Source organism: Bombus vosnesenskii, unplaced genomic scaffold, assembly GCF_011952255.1.
Source record: "Bombus vosnesenskii isolate JDL3184/JDL3185 unplaced genomic scaffold, Bvos_JDL3184-5_v1.1 scf7180000013273, whole genome shotgun sequence".
NCBI classification, from domain to species: domain Eukaryota; kingdom Metazoa; phylum Arthropoda; class Insecta; order Hymenoptera; family Apidae; genus Bombus; species Bombus vosnesenskii.
The window spans coordinates 2,031,475-2,052,163 of NW_022882931.1; the positions used below are offsets into that span (position 1 = coordinate 2,031,475).

The 20,689-nt window shown below is 38.7% G+C and overlaps 1 protein-coding gene across 1 annotated transcript in view; it reads right to left on the bottom strand.

Annotated features, from left to right (window-relative positions):
• LOC117231668 (neuroendocrine convertase 1-like) overlaps positions 1-20,053 on the bottom strand; it is a 29,589-nt gene extending 9,536 nt beyond the window's left edge. Inside the window, exons 1-8 of the mRNA XM_033490318.1 lie at positions 19,911-20,053; positions 19,658-19,823; positions 3,457-3,561; positions 2,997-3,230; positions 2,644-2,790; positions 1,916-1,982; positions 1,017-1,288; positions 170-382 (exon numbers count right to left, since the gene is read on the bottom strand). Coding sequence (XP_033346209.1) covers positions 170-382; positions 1,017-1,288; positions 1,916-1,982; positions 2,644-2,790; positions 2,997-3,230; positions 3,457-3,561; positions 19,658-19,823; positions 19,911-19,918 — 1,212 coding nt within the window. The 5' untranslated portion in view covers positions 19,919-20,053. The remainder of the gene's footprint in view (positions 1-169; positions 383-1,016; positions 1,289-1,915; positions 1,983-2,643; positions 2,791-2,996; positions 3,231-3,456; positions 3,562-19,657; positions 19,824-19,910) is intronic.
• Between the last annotated feature and the right edge of the window lie 636 nt (positions 20,054-20,689).

Sequence of the window (20,689 nt, forward strand, 5' to 3'; positions counted from 1 at the left end):
TTTATAGAAGTAAGTCATTTCTTTCTTGAGAATTGAACGTCAATTGTGTATTTGTATAATGAAATTAAGCAGTTGATAGAAAGTGAAGTTGATCAGTTGCCTCATATAGATTTTCAAGTTATCAAGTTTCAATTGTGATAGAAAATGAGAGAGGGACAATATCGCTTACTATCATTTGATCGTGATAAGCGCCACTGCTATACGTGGTGGCCAACGTTGCGGGACAGCTTTCACCGTACCATGGAAATCTTCCAGTTTGACTAGCAGATCCCACAGCGATGGTATAAATGCTTCCTACGTATCCGTCACATCCGCAGTCGTCCGATCTCAAGCCCCCATTCCCGGAAGCCCACACGTAAATGCTACCTCTGCCGCCTCTGCCCTGAAGAATCGTGTCAAATCAATAACTTTAAGAAGCCGCGTACTACATGCGTTATTATCTTTATCCAGCTTGAAAACGATATTTTTACGCGAATCAGATAAAATGACGTTATCACGAGGAATCGTTTGATAAATATCCAGCCACGACATAAATATGCATCGAGGCCTATGCTTCTCGACCTTTCGCACGATCTATTCTACATGAATATTTAATTGTTCACTAGCACGCCGTGTATTTTCTACCTGCTTCGTGACACCCATTTATGGCGTATCTCGTATATTCTCATATAGAATTAATTAGAATTGCAGGAAACTTTTTAGTCCGGATGAAAAAGCAAGATTTTTATGATGATGAATTTTCATTGTTTCCACCAGTTTGCCAGGTGACGAAGAAAATATTCTTCCTGGTGGGCGTGTTATAATGACGACGTTAATACAACTTTCTCGTTTCAAGGTAATTAACGTTCCAAGTAATTAGAAACTCTTGATCTATGCCGAGAGTGACACAAAGCGTCTCGAGCTCTCGTTGCTGTTCGCTAACTCGACTCATCCGTCTATGATTAAACGAAAACGTTCAGTTTCAAAGAGTTAAGTTTCGATTCGCTTTATCCCTCTCCTCCTTTCCCTATACTCGCCATAGCGATACCACGTTCGAGAGCTTCGCTGGCCAGTCTGCCAGGAGCTTCTAGACTTTTCCCATCGTCGGCTGGGCCCCACGAGGCCGTGTAAATGTCCACCAGTTCCGGTTTGTATCCTAGCGCTTCTCCCTCAACGCGATCGTTTACCAAACCATCGAGCAACTTGATGCCGCCGATTGAAGCCTCGAAAGCGATGCCCACGCCGCATTTTCGATTGTTAGCTTCCATTGCTATTTCCCCTGCGCATCTCGTTCCATGACCGTTCACCCCTGAGGACGCGTTGAATAATTGTTACGCGCGAAAAAGTAATGTTCGATGGAATTACGCGCGAGAAGAAAAATTCTTATAGGAAACGTGATTTGTGCTGATTAGACGGATGTTTCTTTGAATTTCTAGTCTTTCTGTCTTCTCTAGGCCATTCTTCATTAAATCGTATTTTTTGATCGTTATAATTTTACTAAGTTTCTATGCTTTGTTTCTATGATAAACGAGATCTTAGAGTATTAAGTCGTTTTTGTTTGATAAAACGGGGGCAAGGTTAAAGTATGAAAATTGGAGGATTACTGCAGAGATATTATGTTCCTGGTAAATCTTGATAAACCTTCTTGGCGATGCAAATCTTGTGATATGACGTATAAAGTTACGGCATTCAGTCCGGTATAAACTTTGCTGATCGCGTAAATTTTACGATATGATATATAAAGTCACGTATTTAGTTTTTATAATAAATGGTTAGAAGAATGTGAGCTTAACCAAAAGCTATAATTTCGTTTCTACCTTTTGTATTTATCGTGATAGGATTGTAATACTACTTCAGGATAATCTGTATAATATATATTCACTGAAAACGTATATCGGAGTTAAGCGTATAAGCGATTTAATCTGATAATTCATACCTGATAATTCGTATCGTGGCAAAGGATCATCGTCAGCTTCGTTTACATCGTAACTAATATCAGGATCCTAGATCAGCAAATTCATAAAATTAACTAGTAAACCACTACATAATGATCTTGGTAGATGAAAGAGCAAAAATAGAAATCTTGTAACGCTGGAAGGTTATCCTGGATTAAATTTCACCTCGAGCGAAGTTCTTCTTAACATTATCGTTTTACATTAAATTTTCTATTTTTCATCTAACACTGGATGATAATAATTCAATTTCACTTTTTTATTTAATTTCATTTGTTAGACATTATTGATTTCTAAAATAAAAAAAGACTCTCTCTCTTTCTCTTTCTCCTTCTCTCTCTCTCTCTCTCTCTCTCGGATGAAATTTCAATCACGATGGAATTAACACGATTTCTTTTGACGGTAGCTTTTAAGAGTTAAAAAATTCAGGATTAAAAAAGAATTAAAAAAAAGGGTTAAAAATTTCAAATCAAAGGATGCAATTTTAAAAGTCCACTCTCGGTCGCCTATGAACTAGAAAATGTAACTAATATCAGAATTCTAGCATTAACTCAATAAATTGATTATAAGATTAATTGAAAAGCTAAAAATCGTTGATAGAAGTAGAAAAATAGAAAATATCCAAAAAATTACAGGGTGCAATTTTAAATGGTCCCTCTCGTCATCTATGAGCTAAAAAGAGTAGCTCGAAGCAAAGTTTCTCGTTACTCACGTAGTTATTTCGCAAATCGTCGTGGGTATATTCCAACCCATCGTCCAAAACTGCGATTCTCACGCCTCGACCAGTTACCCCCAGTCGATAGAGGGACAGTACGTTCAAATCCAGCTTAGGGAGAGCATTGTTCGATCTCGTGTCTTGCTGCAACAGTTGATAAGGAAGCCTTGTCTTATCGTCAGATAGCAAAGTCATCCACTAAATGTTTTACCAACAATCCCTTTTTATTGATTTCACTTATTATTGATTTCTTCCTACGTGTTTCTTCCTTTCTTTTTTTAATTATTTTTCTTACGTTTTCAACCAATTTTTACGCAATTTTTAAGGATATTTTGAATGAGTTTAATTACCAGGTACCACTCTTGATCCCAAAGTTCGTCATTGAACATCAGTCTAGAGTCTTGAGGATTTTCCTGCCAAAATTCTTGCCAATCCTTATCGTCCTCCTTGATGCTATTCAAATGATACTGATCTATCTCCAGTCTCTTCTCCCTTATCAGTGGTTTCTCCGAGTCGAAGCTAGATAATGGCACGTAACCGCGCTTGTGTCGCTCGATCGTTTTCTGCTGATCTGCCCAAATGATCTTCAAAATTGAAAAATCGTATTGGTAGAACCTAATATCGTAGTTTAAAAAGAATTTAACTCTGGAACTATCACTAGGATTAAAGCTTGTATCAAAACGATCGAAATAAAGCGTGAAAAGATATATAAATGGCTAAAAAGTATAATATAACGCAAGTAGAAAATCATGTTTTATCCATATGTCTTATTAAAAAAATCAATCAAATTCTAAAAAATCTATCCATTACCTTGCTGCTTGAATTTAGTGGTTTTGTTAACCAAACTCCACCCCTTTTCTTCTGACCACCATTGCCGTCTTTGAGCCATATGTACGTATCCTCGAAGCCCAAGACCTGAACGAAGAACCTCGTATGGAAAGATCGGAAAGATTGCAATTTCGACAGAAAAATTTAAATTAACGTGACGCCGGGCATGGTAGTGGCTTCATAAAAATTTAAATTAACGCGATGGTGACGTGCAGTGCTGCGTATTGCTTTCATCTACCAATAGTTCTTTTATTTCGATTTTTTATGTTCCCAATTCGATAATCGTGTAACACGACTCTGTACCACATTGCGGCAGCATTTTTCGAGCCAAAAATTTAATAAAATAGCTGAAACGAGATCGCGTTTAAATTTTCGAAACGACCACAAAAATGAAACTCACAAATTTTTACAAATTCACAGAAAAATAGCTGTAGTCTGAATACTCTAAATTTTTCTACGAAGATCACAGGGGGAAATATGATGAGCGTAATTTTGTAGATTTTCTGATTCTCGTGTTATTTAATCACTACAGTGCGAAAATAACATTTAGCACAAAACGGGGCCTGAAAACTGTTACAATTTCTATGTATACATATAGCTCTACACATATACGTATAAATATATGTTCAAGCATCCGAAGAATATAAGTGTGTACATATATATACCACAATCTTTTATGCCCGTGGGGAAGAGATGTCCCCATCTGCGCAGACATCCGATGTCCCTAACTGAGAGTGTGAAAAATATGTATCTGGTTTATTTATTTCAACGCTTTGTTAGAAATAAATCATATTCACAAATTTTTCCCCATTGTCTATAATAATTTTGTCAAAAATATGCACATACACAGTGTGATCTGCAGCTGTAGTAATCAGTGATATCAATTAGGGAAAAGTCGATACAGGAATCGATTCTAGAACCGTTTCGAAAGCGATATAGAATCGGAAGAGCAACGTTTACAGGACCAATATGGAAACTGAAATAGGAACCATAATCGAAATGGATAATAGTTGGAAATTTCAGTTTTTCGTGACAGTTATTAAAGATAAAAAGGTTCTTCGTAACTGTTTTAATGAGAATCTTTATATAACATTTTCTCAACTGTTTCAAGTGTCCCTTCTACTAAAAAGTTTTGTCAATACGTAATTGATTGGTAAGATATTGGATTTTAAAATTACTTGCATGTAAAAAAACTAGACACGCGACTTGTCATACTTTTCTGCGTTGTCTTCGCACGAATGACTGTACGTAAACTGGACTATCTAGAACGAGCCGCCGGTCGCTACCCTTCTGACTGAGCACGCAGGGTGCTCGAGCGGCGAGGGTGCGCCGCGACGTCGCAACGATTCAGCCCTTCGAACGATCGAATGGGACGCTTCGAATAGGATAGCATGAACAGAAGGTTGGTGTCATCTTAACTTCAACAAGAGATAGATAGACAGATAGAGTGGAACGGATGAAAGGGCTTTCAGGGAGCGTCGAACGTCTAAAATGGGATATAACGTTATTATTATCCAAGTGTTACGTGTTGGTGGTATTTTTGCATGGTATCTCTGGTATTTGATGTCGCTTCTTCCTCATATGAAAAGGGAAAGACCCGGCCAAAAACTCGATATTTCCATAACGAGCGATGTCTGTTTTTTATTTTCGATCAACCTCCTGATAGTTGGATTTTCCTACTGGCTGCTCCTGATAGTTTATCGATCCACGGGCTCCCCTGATTGATGATTGTAGTGGTAACTGCGTGTGCTGGCGCAATAGGGCGCGACGCATGGACATACGTGCACGGTGTGACGAGGAGCTGCAGGTGCAAAGTGGTTTATGACTTATGGCCGCAGAAAGAAAATGAATTGAAAAATTGACTGGAAATATTGAATGGACTTTCTTGGCTCGCAATTCCTATTTGACGCGTTAGTCGATCAATGATTCTGGCTGATCGATGAGTTCGTAAGGATTGAATATATGTTATTGTGCAGAAATATTTGTAGTCAATTTGTAGGAACGATGAACGAATTTGATTAATGTTTACGAGTTAATGATGGTTTAATGATTTATTCAAACAATATTATATTGTATTATTTGTGGTGTACACAACATACATTTACTCTTTAAACATCACCGCTTGTATTGGCATAGATAATCCTTTCATCAATTTGGAGAATCTTTCTTAATATGCCTCATAATTCAGAAATTAAAGAATCCGAAAATGAAAAATTTGTTGTGCAACGAAATAATTGTGTAAAGTTTAACATTTAAAGGTAGTGGTTGTATTGTTTCAAAAATTAATTTAATCGGGTCATGATATTATACGATAATTATGAAGAAGAAAATCATTGTGGTTTAATTTATCTAAAAAGTTGCGCAATTAAAATACATCGTGTCAAGGATAATCAACTGCCGGTATATTTCTACACGGTCACATACGTAAACCGAAGTATAAAATATAATTGAACCGAATATCGTATGTTTTTTTCATGCAAATACCAAAGTATTGGCGCATCGCCAAACAACATGTCCATATTGTGAACGTTACGAATATGTCAATTACAAATATTACAGCAGTTCATGGATTACGAACGTTGCATAAATCGAGCGTATCTGCGCAAGCAGATGTGTATCTCCTCTCTTTGCCGATGTAACGTCATATCTCGTTACATCGCGCTAGATCATTTCCATATTTGCATCGTTTCAATGGACGTCACGATTAAAAACCTCGTCCGTCACCGGCAGCAGCGAAAAAGCATAGGAAAATGAACTGTCAGTAGTCGAAATATTTCTCCGCATTATCAAATAGCTGTATATTTTCGTGGAATCAAAAATCACACGATTTGAAACGTGAAAAAAAGAAAAAGAAAAATGACACACAGCGAGTCATTGCCCTGCCATCTCATCGTACATATCATTCGTAGTTTTTCATCGGTAATGATACTCGGTTAATTAATGGTCAAAGATATTTGTTCATACTTTATAGAACGTTCACAACACTAAGCTGTGGATAACATGACCAATTTGATAATGGAAAAAAACAACGAGCGGTTCGCGATTAGTATGTTTCGCGCGATATTACCGCGGACGTCGCGTGGTTGCGCGATACCCTCAAAAGTGACCCCAATTTTCATCGAATAACGTCGACAGGGAAAACAAAGGCCGGAAAAATCCACCAAGCCTGTTATGAAACAATAATCCCGCATTTGGCTTTGCTTGGCCCATGGAGAAAATATACCTATAATCCAGTATCCATTATATTTGAAATGTATTCAGCCAGAGGGAATGAATCCGACCGGTCGTTGCCATCGAACCAAACGATAAACGGCTGAATATCCTCGACGACGAACGCGCTTGTTTTTTTGTATTTTTCTTTTTATTCGCCTCTCTCTCTCTTTCTCTCTCTTTCCCTCCCTCTTTCTCTGTGTCTGTCTCTATCTGTTTTATTTTTATTGTTTTTTTTTCGTATTTTTGGGGGGCTGGTGGAAGGAGAGAACAATTCAGTTTGGACGCGAGGATAAAAACGGTCGTACGTGCGAACGATCGCACGTGATGGCGTAAGCAGCTACCGATTTTTATACCACTGGCCCCGGTACATCGATGTTATCACGATTTCCGGCGCCAGTAGGAAGTCGAAGCGCGGCAATTTACATCCACGACACCTCCGTGTCCCGCAAATAATTTCGCCACGGCATTTCAGAAGATTTATGGAGCCGATTTTCGGTCATTCGACGTCCCCGTTCGCTTCAAGTCGCCACGTATCATGGAATTCTCGTTTCCGACTAGATGTTTTATCCCATTGGCTTTATCTTCAACCTGCTGAAGAATGGACGGTGCTTCTAATCATGACTTTTCCAGGTTAATCTCCGATTCTTTCCTCTTTGCGATGCTCTATTCAGCCTGCGTTTGGAATTAGGAATGCGAAGCTGGAGCAATTCTTCATTTTTTCTTTTTTACTGTACGAAGATTAGAAGGACTCGACAAGTTAAATTTCCTATCTTTTACAGGGAATCATTTTTAAAAGTCGGTACGTTGTCGTCGATCCCATGTTACTAAAATTCTTCTTTTCTTTTCTAATTGATTTTAGAGTCAAACATATGCCTCTTCATGTGTACACAATTTTGTCTATTTTTGAAAGACTTATGTTAGACTCGCGACTCTGTTATATTAAAGTCTTTCTGCTTAGATATAGATTTATTAAAATCCCGCTGTTTAATCGTAAAGCAACATTAAAATAAGAAAATCGACAGAAACATACGTATTGTATGTTCCACCGTGTCTCATACGATATGAATTAAACCCCGAAGAATCTTTCCCCTAATTCCTCCAATTCCAAAGTCTGGATGTCCATCAAGGTCAGCTCTTGAGCAAGAGAGTAACCTTAAAATGGGGCACGTACAACACGGCTCGCTTTAAATTCCACGTGGGAACGCTTCAAACTCGAATCTGTCTGTTACGTGATAATGGTTCGATTCCCTTCGTCCCGGTGGCAATCGACGCTTGGTGCTGCCCAAAACTACCCCCGAGACGAGCTCTTCTATTCCCCTTGTGTTTGTTAGCCTGCCAGATGAAAACCAGCCACCGATTCTATCGTCCGTCTACGTGAAACGAACGAGACCTGAGAGATAGAGGACAAGAAATCAGAGTCGCTCATTACTCGGCGATCAGCGATTCCTCGTATCGATCGGTCAAATTACGCCCGGCTGTCTCCTCTCTGTGGGAAAATCCACGAGCTCCAGGCTATCCAGGTCGGTTTGTAACAGTCTTCCCGCGCAAACGACTGATACTATATGCGCCAGGAGTGAAGGTACGAGAAGAGAGGGAGACGAGGTAATAACAGGAGGAAGGGAGAGTATTTTCGCAGTCCATTTGTTTTGATCGGATTTCCAACTGTCTCTGGTAATCCCGCGGCAGTAAGCTCCCGCAGGCATCGCCACGTTTCAATGAAAACCCTAACGTTTCTGTTCTACCGTGGAACAGAAACACCTTTCGTGTAACATCCACGGGGGACGTGTAGCTCGCGCATCCCTTCGCTTGTACGGTCGTTGTTTGCGAACTGGTTTTGTTGTTACTCTTCGTTTCGAGTTGTGTTACCTTGTTCTTTCGACTAGGAGAAATTTTAGTGCGTTTAAACGGTGATAGTGATTTTTTCATGATTTGAGAACAGAATTCTTTTGAGCGTAAATTAAATAATTGACTCTTTAATTACTGTTTGTTCAGCATCTTACGTAATAGCATCACGTAATAATATGTAACATGGTAAACGTTCTTTTCGTTTGCCTCTTAATTTTCATACTACAAAGTAAAATATTCAACAGTCGTGACGAAGTCGAGGAAGTTCCTGTTAGACGGGGATTAAAACGTAATCTGGATGAATTCAAAGAGGAAATACCGTGGAAGAAAAAGTTATTTTAAATCTTATCGCGTGTGGAATATTAACTGACACAGTTCGCTTGCAATTAAAAATGTTAAAGAATGAAATACTCAGAAAGTAAATGAATTTACGTACAAATTAGTAACTGGTAAAAGAGATACGAGGTAACAACGGATTTCTGTAATATACGTAATATCCAGTACATACGACTGTCTAAACGATTCCACAGTTGAACGCGAAGTTTCTTATACCCACGAGTTGCGGAAATGCTACAAATTTCACAGATATTGCGCTCGTACCGCGCCATTTACTATCCCGGTATAATAATCGCTTGTATATCGTTCAACGTCGTAGGTGGCTCGAGCTTATAACGTTCTACCCGGTGCGTGTTTCTCGAGATTACGCTCTCTCCCTGCCACTTAAGCACGCTAAATTCAATTATATACATTGAATTCCACGATGGAAATGGTAATTTCGTGGCACGAAAGTTTGCAGATCCTCGAATGGAAACGGATGCTCACAGTGTTTACCTATCAATATGTAACTTCGTGAACATCGACCGTGATAATGACAATGCTTATGCGAGAAAACAATCTTCAAGATTGGTGTCTGCGAGCAAGCAACGCGGATGTGTATCGCGTAGATTCGTGTGTGAGCCTCGTAAAAATTCGAATCGAGGGTACGAGCATCTCGAGAATGAAGAAAGAAATAGTGGAAACTCGTTGGACTTGTGGGAACGCTGCAGACGATTTTATCTGCCTGGTTAGCTATACCGATGGCTACTGTGCGAACAGTTGCGAAAATGAATTTTTGTACGTATAGCATAGAAATTGTTAAACATAACATTTATTAAAATCGATCCGATTGTTGGAAGAAACATTTCTTAATACGATTAAAAATGAGGAAGACAATTCGGTTCCAACTGAAACGCTATGTAATATGAATTCTTCTATCCTGGAATATAACCGGATTTAAAGGCAAAGTATATTTCGTTCGATCCTTGTTTTTCGTTCTTCGTAATTGTTGAAACGAAAGAAAAGTTTGCCGGTGTACTTTCTGGATTGAAAAAGTTTATTCTCTGATGAAACTAGGTTAAAATTAGAATTGAAAAAGTTGTCGATTTAGGTGAGATCATGGTGTCTCACCATGGATCGTCCATTTGTACCAGGGAGCGCGTCCAGGGGCCCATATAATGCGTGGGAAATTGAATTAGCAAAGGCAATCTTCGAAACTACGCTACGTCAAACCCGGCTACGTCAAAATCAAAGTTTTAATTGAAATCAACGCCGTAACCAGCGTCACGTGAATTTGGTCAAAGAGGGTCCGGACTAGTTTCATATACTCGATCTCACTTAACTCTTGAACCTATTAGTGCCGTATCGATTATGTTATGTATCGGAATTATGTGGCTGACACGCTGTGCTACCCATAAGTGTGCACGTAAACTAATACGTAATTTCGCAGCAATATAGGCGTGGGAAATACCTGTCTGCCACACGAGTCGATCATAACGTTGTCACGCATCGATCTTTTCCAAAGCTTTCGGTTCCCCAGACATGCTGACAATTACACGTGAAAAGTTAGAACATCAATTTCCTGCAGAGCACTGTAAACGTAAAATTAATTAAACTGTGTAGTTGTACAAAAATCGTGAGCACGTCTTTTTATGCGAACAAAACGCATTTATTAACAACGTAATATTATTTTCCTTTTTGGACAACGTTGATGGTGTCCAAGTGAAAATTTTGAAAATCCTGAAAAGTGAAATTAGCTTGTGCATTTAAAAAGAACTCCAAATATTTAAGATGATAAAATCAAACGTGTTATATATCAATGAAATAAATATCGTAAACTGGCCTAAAAAATGCTTGCCCGTGTTGCAAATACGTAAAAATATACCGTAGAACGGCGCCCTTCTTGCTACATATTCCTTAATGTATATTTGCAAACTGAACTTTTGCGTACATTACGATTTTGTATGGCTTCTGCTGTTTATTATTTACTACTTTTACTATTTGTATTGCTCCGTTATGGTAATTTACTACAACATGGCAAACAGTGCTTGAGAAATGAATAAATACCAATGCCATATAATATTTGTCATCGAATCCATTGAACGGTGCACGATCGAGTCGATGATAAGAAATATCGAGAGCGAAGTTTCCCGGAAATCAGAGATCAAATATCAGAATCTACTTGAACCGAGATTAAACCTTTTCGAAGGTAGGAAGCTAACGAAGGCGAGCACCGAGCGGCAGGTCGCTATGACATCTGTCAACCCCCGTAACGTGGAAGTTCATTATGGCGTTCAGCAGAGGATGCCATATCATTTATTTCAATTACTGCCAAAAGCTGAAGCTGAATCGGCAAAACCTCCGCATGCGCTTCGATCATTTATGAACGTACCGTCATTAATGCCTCTACCACGAGAAGAGGTCGTTAAAACTGTCATAGTCACGCTACTCGTCCTTGAAACATTTTTGTTTCGGCCCTAGAACACTCGTGTTACGTCTCATCGTAGTTGATCGTTTTCGTATTTTAATCAAAGACTAATTCGTTCCTTTGTAACTCTCTTTGTCAAGAACGAGTTTACACCGTATCATTGGTGTTCAAAATTGAATGTCGCAGCAATAAAGAGGCATTTGCAATATTCGAATTGTATTTATTGGAAGAGAAAGAGAGGCACGATAAGACGCTTTGAATTTGTAGGAAAAACGTGATTTGATTTCGATTGATTTTGATAGTTTACGTAAATTACTGGAAAGTGACGCTATCTCTTTATTGTAACAGTTTATTGTAACAGAGCTTACGGTACACATATCGCGCTTCATAGCAGTTTGTCTCTTATTTTAACCAATGATTAATTCGTTTCTTTGTAATTCTAGTTTCTGTCAGGAACAAGTTTACATTGCCCCATTGGTGAATAAACATGAGAATTCTTAGCAGCTTATGAGTATGAATATGCTGAAATTTGATGAACGTTTCATTTTACAAACATTCGGTTTTACAAAGACTAATTGTCATTTCACAGGGTGGTTAATTACTTTCCAAAATTTCCACATTTAACGATACACGTGTTAACGATATGGAGTAATTACGCGTATTATATGTTCCATGAAGTTATTGTCGTTGATAATTCCGAAACTGTGACGTTCAACGTATTCTATTAAAATTCGAACGTTTAATAAATTTTGTCGACGATTTAGTTCCATTCAACGGTATTCTCCATTTATTGTAGTGCGATTCCTACTGTCGCTCGATTATACAGGAAATAAAGAAAACACTGTTCCATCGGCCTGTTCCGGAAATTAATGTTAGGAAATTCATTCCAACAGTTTCATAACAGCTTCTCGATAACTGGATTTCAATTTGCCCGGAGGCCAGGCTTGATTGAGCAATCTCGTGCCTTTATAATATAGGGTGTCCGCGTAAGATATATGATAAACCTGAGTAACTTAGACGTACACAAGTTTCACTGCGAGTAATTAACTGGCTTATCGGATTTTCTGCTTCCTGTGCATAGGTAGGCGACAGATTATAACGAAAATGCGGGTCACACGTTAAAAATGTCGTTTGCGTTTCTTCGTTAAAGCAAATTGTTATCTCAATCGTTCTTAATGCAACTATAAAACTAGTGGCGTATTGTGCGCCATGCGATGTCTATCAAACGAGTCATTCAGAATAAAAATAGACCGGGTCACGTTTCTTCTAAATATGAATTTATACATGAACTCGGTATACTACTCGTCATTCGATACAATTCGTGTAAGAACAGTGTCAAGATAAATAATTTCATTTCTATCGTGACCGTTATAATATATGATTTTGTCGTAGCATTAATTTATTTCAGTAAGCTGGATTAGTCGTAGAAAAGTGGAAGAATTCGTCTTTCCTGAATCAAAGACAAATAGTATTTGTGTTTACGCGTGCCATCAACAAGAAATTACTATTACTCATTGTCAGAATATCGGGGGCAGTGCACACACAATGGTACAAATTTAAGAGACTACGTAGCTTCTGCGAGCAATGATGAAATCAATTTTATTTTTATCAAACAAGTAGTATTAGAAAAGCAGTTGCAGAAGTAAGATTGGGTAGAAGGAATATCGCAGAATGTTGGGTAGAATCCAAAAGTGTTGGTTTCGAAGTAAGAGAAGAGTAAAATAAGTATCCCAGAAATGGGACCATCGAAAATCTTCGAAATATGAATTTCCGAAGATTGTCTTTTAATTAAAAACGGTACCGTATGTGTAAAGGCAATTGAATTACAATTCTTGGAAAATTGTCCAAACTTGACTTGTTTATGGACGTGTTGCGCACGAAGATGGTACGTTGTATTTCGAAGAGAAAAATCGACGAAATTTCATACGTCGTCGCGTCGCCAAGATCTTGGATAGGCAACGTTATATCAAATGGTCGAAAGCTTTCGAGGCTACGACGGCAGTTCGTTTTCGAGCCCGATGAATAATTACTTTTTCCCTATTCCACGTCTGTCAGTCACTCAGTTCCAGGCATGTAGCTGTTACCTGAACGGACGTAAACGCGAGAAAATTCTAGAAAATTTAGGCGACTCTGCTCAATTCTCTATCAGACTATCGAATAAAGCACTATGATAATCGATAAATATAGAATCATTGGCAATAATGAAGTATAGAATGTCTTGTTTAAATATGTATTGCTGGAAAAAATATCGAGAATTTAAGCTTTAGCAACGCCATAAGAATATAATTCTTACAATATGAACGTAATTGTGACACGAAATTTGGCAACCCAATTAAGAAGTTATTCAGAGGAGAATTCCAGATCAGTTGTCTCTACGATATGTTCTCTTTCAATTCGTATGATCTATTAGCTATAATGTACGACAGTGGGAGAAAAATAGCAGTTGCTGGATGTTACGTTTCGCTGCCAAATCGATGGCACCTAAGTGTCCTCTTATAATCGTTTAGCAATAGAACGTCACGGCTGGAGCGATTTACGGAAGATTGATCGTCAACCCAGTGCCGTGTAACTATCAGCCTTCTCATTCGAAATTATTCGAATCATAGAATCAATACGCTACGAATAAAGAATAACAGATTTGTATTAAACTATCTAGAAAACAGAAGCATCGAAATCATTGAATTTGTGTATTAAACATCAATAGATGACCAGCAATATATTTATTCCAATTTTACTTGGCACAAATTGCACACTTCTTTCGTTACTAGCTTTCTGCTATTAATTTACTTCCAATCGAAAATTACGAAAGCCACTTGCTCAAACCTTATCTCGACCAAAAGACCGAATAACCCAATTCCAAGATTACCACCGTCGACGCCGACGTTCGTGTTAGGTCAGTAGTAAAAAAAAGCTCGATTCGAACGGCTTTTCGCTACGCCGTCCTACCCTTTTTCTCCCTTTGAGACCGAGAGACCACGTGAGCTTAATTATACGAAATAATTACACGACGTGACTGGAAAATAAACGAGCGAGCGAGGGCATGTGAATCGTGCTCGCCATGGATTGCGGTCGGCCGCGAGGCTGCTTGTGCAGCTGCAACTGCGCCAGTCGGCTTTCGTGGCTGCAGCTGCAGGGAAATGCTGTTTCGCGGGCGCAGAAATACAGAGTGCTCGACTGGTTGACGGCACCAGGGGCCAGGAATCGTGGTAAAGCGGTTGAAAAAGGAGAGTCACTCTGTTAGCGTAATTATGCCGCATGCTGCCCACTTGTATTATGCTGGTTGATGTTCAGAAAAAACACACGTCACTTTTCGTAGGCACGAAAAATGATTATGGTAATTGCGACGATCACGGCGAGGTAGTACCCTCCTCAACTCGTCTGGGACGTCTTGCTGGAAAAGTGGATCAAACTTTTGATGCGTGTGCCGAGCGTAGGGAAATTCTGTGGAGCATGGATGCTCAAGAGTTTGTGCACACGCGCGTTTCTTTCACGAGGGTAAACGCTCGTTCGGCGACGGGGTTGCTGCAATTTCATGCGGGTCCATGTAGGTCACCTTCCTTATTGGTAAAGAAGAGAGTTAAAAAGTATGGCTGAAGAAGAACGCATTTAAGAACGTTGTACGTACTTACACTGTCAAGTAGAAGTAGATGGTTGTTTGTTTTTGATGGAATGTAATTTACTTAGAAAATTATCGGTAAGAAAATCTAGAAGACAAGTGAAACCGTTGGGTTAGTTTCCGAGATCATTTTCGTTGGAGAACACGTTGTAATCTGTTCATACTTCCTTCTTGGGTCTGAAATCTCTTTTCTTTTCTTCCCCTGTCCCGTTCTTTTTTAGAGTAGCTTTTTAGAATACACGATTATAACTACGAATATAATATTTGACTGTGACGTATGTATCTCAAAATTTAACTCTGTTCAATACACTTTAAAAACAGGGACGTATAATTCAACACAATGGACGTATCATTTCTATAGCTTCCATCAATTCCTTTTTTCCTTTTTAATAATTCTCGGGAAAAATCCGTTCTCCGTGAAACGACACAGCGCACAAAAAACTTTATCTTATCTTATTACATTGATACTCGCGCAACAAATTCTCGTCCATCGACGCTTTTAGACAAAGCATACACCCTTATCGTGCTACTCGATTTAAGAGTTATCGAAGGCATTCACGGCACGACGCTCGTAAAAAGCTAGATGAAATTCGATTCGCCCTTCTCTCTTACACTTGCATACGCGTGTAGTTACTTTCGCAATACACGCTGCGATACATCGAGTCTACCTTCGGATGAACGTGCAAAGAGAGACAGCACGAGCGAAAAGTCACCGTTATTCGAAGATCACGGGCGCGTCTCAATTTCCTCGAAAGAAGTTTTCGCTTTGTGGCCCCAGTCAAATACGCGTGGAAAGAGAGGGTTGCCGTTCACTCTAGAAATTTTCCCAGCTTCCCGAGCCTTTGAACGTGGATCCCGTACATTTTACCAAGCAAGTTCTCCCCCTCCCTCCTCCTGCCCACCGTGTTCCCGTTGGCCTGGTAAATCTGCGCGAAAGCGTAAACGTATTTCAGGCCTTCGAGATCCAGCGAGACGTGAATGTAACGGGGAAGCGTCGAAAAAGTGCGGCCAAATCGTTTCCCCACGGCACACGGATCGCTGCAAAGAGATTATCTCGGTAAGCAAGCCTCACGAACCATTTGATCGCTCGTTCCAGCCATTCTCTCCCTCCGTTTCCGCGTCGAGATTCACCGAGACATCGGCCAGATCTCGTTCCCCGGTTTCTTCTTCCCGTTCCACCTTCCTTCTCCTTCTATCTTTCTATATTTCTTCTCGTCTCGTCTCTTCCCCTCGCTCGTGCACTTTGCAAAACGAGTTCTGCCTTGAGATCAAGTCGCGCGAGAGAAAACGTCCCACCGACCAAGAAGATATCCCCGGACGTATTTTCTCCCTTTTGCCTCTGGACCAACCGATGTTTAGCCGATCGTCTCGTTTCCTCGTCCCTTATGTACCTAAGCTAACCCCATTCTTCTCGCGATGCATTGTGATTGCATCGGCCAGAGAAACGTTTCGGAAACGATTTTTAGGGTCGACGTTTAGAGTGTGAAGTTCAATAAAAAAAGTGATAACAATATTGCCTTTTCACTGTGTTCTCTTTTCCTTTTTTAGCTTGGGGAGTTATATGTCAAGGGATTATAGATAGATAGTTTTAAGCCAGATTTACGACATGGGCGTGATATCATTGCTATTCTTGCGTTCTAGATTTCTTAATTACGCGGTTTAGTCACTTTTCGGAACTTGATCTATTTGACTCCCTCTTTTTTAAAAAGCTTTGTTTTTATATTAAAAATACAATATTTCTTCAGTTCAATTTACTTGCTCTTTACATTTATGACAAGACAATTCTTGTCAATTTTCAGATCTTTATGTCAATTGGTGACTAAAAATAAGTATTCTAATATGAAATAATCGAATGATGCCTAAATACATTCCAAGATACGTAGATAGTTTCCACGTAGGATTGGTCAATGACATACTACATTAAGAAATTGTTCTGTGAGAAACGAGAAACTTATGACTCTCTTCGCCTGTGGTTTTCATTACTAACATGATAATTACTGCATTTAATGTGTCGTGTATTTCGTCGCCACTCAATTATATTCATTTCCGATAAGAAAACGGAGGTCCGAAAAAATGTTCGCCGTTCCGGCGAAATTACATCGCGCCAACTGAACTGGAATTATATGTAAATATTATTTGTCGATAAAAGGTTGGAGGCTGCATCAGCAGAAATATCGCGTCCGCCCGCGGATTGACGGAATCCCGGTGAACGATCGACGGGAAAATATTCCCGCGAAACGTTTGCTCAAGGTATTTGAATTACTACTGCAATTTTGCAGTAGCAATTAGGTTTTGAAAATTCCAGGCAAAGAAATATCCTCTATAAACTACTAATGAAATAGAATAATTTCATCTACATTTCAATGAATCTGTACAAATATTCTCAAGCCGGTTCCTCAAGAGACGACCACTATCACCCCCTCTCCTCATCACCCATTTTTTCTTTTGTCGCTGACCAGTAACTCTTGCAACCCTTGTCTTGTTATCTGACTGCAAATTCTTAGAAGTACGGTGCGTAGTTTTCAACTAATAATATAATATATGAAAATAAGGAAACATAAATATTTCCCTCGACTGAAGACTATTATCATCCCTTTCACGCCACCTCGGTCGTTGGCTACTAAGATTTATCTCGCTAGCTGGCCGCGAATTCTCAGAAATGCGACGCGTAGCGTTCAACTTATAATATAATATACGAAAATAAGGAAACATGAATGTTTCAGTATTTTAGAAGAGCAGTACTATCTTGTTTATGTTATGAGCGGATCTTGGACGCATGTTTGCAAAATCCTAATGAATTCGCTTGAAGAATTCGTGGCATTTTTTTGGGATGGATATTATTCTGGCATCATCGTAGGAATCGTCACCCACGATTCACGGCTTTAACAACGTTTCAAAGTGAATCCGCGACTCTCTTGAAACATCGGGTTTGCGTCACGCGTGAAATGGAGCGGACGCGTTTTGCGCCGCTGTTTAACGAACACTTGAGATTAGAGTGACTCGTTGCGGATTATCGGAACGTGTAAAACATCTGTTTGTACACCGCACATGTTACCGTTCATCCGTTTCTCGTCCTATTAATTAGTTTCGTTTGACGTTCGGTACTTGAGCCTTTCTCCGATGGCGCTTGTATATTTCATATTGTACGTTTAATTACTTGTAACTCGATATCCATGGAACGTTATAATTCGTTTGATAATGAAATTATCGATCTGTGTTATGCGTTTCTAAATATACTATATATATAGAATGATCGTAACTAATTCGCTAACCGAGTCGTTTATTAAAAGGAAACTTCTGAAATCGTTGAGTCAAGGATTAGTAAAAATCAATGCTGGTTAAGTAAATCTTACTTCTCGCTAAATCGAAAACAATGGATGAAAATAAAAAAGATATAATAGAAATTAATTATATTATTGTAAGCATAAGGCAGTCTTGAACCAGCCATACAAGTGACTAGTATTGACATTATATCGGAATTAATTACTTAAACATTAGTTAAACTTAATTTGTTAGAAGTAATAAGATAATTGAGAGAAGATTCAGCACTGATACAATTCCAAATTTTTGGCCAACGAAAGTCGGCATTAATTTTGCTAAAGACACTTAGATTTTATTAGTTTTTATTTATTATGTAGATTTATTAGATTCTATTAATTGCAAAGAGAAGATACCTACAACTGACCATTTTAATATGTTCGGTAGTTTCAGCGTTAAACATCGAATCATCACGAGCTTTTCAATATTTGGGAAACAATTTCTCGAAATCTCTGTTGAAACAACAGAGATTTCAAAGGTTTAATCTGATGCTTTTGCCAGTGTACATTTTACGATGATTGAATTCAGAAGACATTCAGCGGGCTCACAAATCCGCCGGTTTTGTTTTCGTCGATTTGCCGACGAATAATTTCGGTTTCGCGGCAATAAATTCGCTGCCAGTCCTTTCTCCCTACCGTTCAACGAGAAGGAAGTTCGTTCGCGACTACTTCTGTCTGAGATAAACACGAAAGTTAAGTTACAATGGCGGGATACTCTGGTCGAAGTTAAACTGGAATTGGGCGTTGCACAAGTGGCTAACAATAAGTTATTAAGCAGTTGTTCAAGTTTTAATTGCATCTCGCAATGCCCTGTGTTCAGAGGGATAGAAAGCTGTTCTACGTAACGTTGACGAACTTATTTCCGGAATTACCGGTGAATATTCTATGCAACAGCGACTCCCACGCTTTTTTCTCTATTCTGTTTCACACCCATTCTATCTTCAAATATTAACTCACTCGACCACGCGTCCCCTGCAAAATTAAACCGCTGCCTACACGAAAAAGTGAATATCTCGTGTAGTTTTCACCGACTATCTTTCCGATTTTCCATTCGTTGGAATAATTCAAATACTTAATTCGACGAAAAGTGATAACTCGATGTGAAATCGTTACTTATCTGAAGCTTTATAAGTGTAAAAGGTAGATACGTAATATATAAAAATATAGTGAATATTTAAAGTAACGCAGTTGCTACGACATTGGAATCTCTCAGAAGCCAAACTGAACAATTCCATTACAGAATTCTAAGGTAAAATGAAGCAGTATTTGCAATATCATCCTTTTTCTCTGCTTTGTAATTTATGTTGATAATCGATCAATACGGTTTCGAAACAGCCCATTTAATAAGTGAAACGTATCATTATTTAGCTTACACTTATTTAATTGTATTTGTAATATAATTACAAGGATGGAATATCGTTTATTTAAAAATTTGATCGATTGACATACCGGTCCGAGATGCCTGTATCCACTCTGCAACGCCAAAAGAGATGCAACTTGTGGCCCACCTTGAATTCTGACCACCCATTCCTCTCGATGATTATCACCATCAACCACTATACTCGTTGCAAGCTTATTCAGGATGATTGAAAAGATAACGAGCCAAAAGTTTACACTGTGGACATGAATTCACTCGTCACTAACACTTATCTGTAATATTATGAGAGACATTATGTGTTACGATTTAAAATTGATGAGATACCTAGTCATATCGGTAGTTGAATTCGCGTAATTAATACTCTCGATGCAATTAGAGGATTTTTATTTTAAATTTTCTTTCACTTAATTTCTCTGGAAGCACAATCGCTGTAACGAAGTTCCCTCGGTGACTATTGGATCTCGAATGACAAGTGATCGGACAGTGTGTGTGACAATTAGTTCCGATCCTCCTTTTTGCTTGTAGGCGAGCTTACATTCCCCACCAGGCCTGGCAGGTAATCGGGGAAGGGTCACGCACGTGATAACGCAAACAAGGTACGATTAGGGACGAAGAGTGATTGCCTGTCTGTTTTAAAAAGACACCATTTATCCCGTTTCTGTCCTTTTTCCACCCTCTTATTTAACAGAACTTCGAATCCGATAAATGGTTCTATTGTAATCTTGCGTACAATGAAACATTTTCTGAACTATCTGTTTTTTTATGACTCATCATAAAACACATTGTTGTTATAATTCGTGGAATATATTTCTCTGTGCACAAATATCGTGATATCTCTATGGTTCATATAAAGATGTCATAAGTGATTTCATTTATTGAGGAAATGATTAAACAATGATGATTTTGCACTGATAAAAGATAACGACACAAAAGAAAATTATTTGCAATAGTTACAAGAGGAACATAATGAATTAATCATCTTATCAAAAAAAGCTTCGTAATTAAGAGAGAAGTTTACGCGAGATCCGAGTCAAAATTTGGAATTATATTAAGAACAAATAGGATAAAGAAATTGATTATCAAGGGACACACATTATATACAT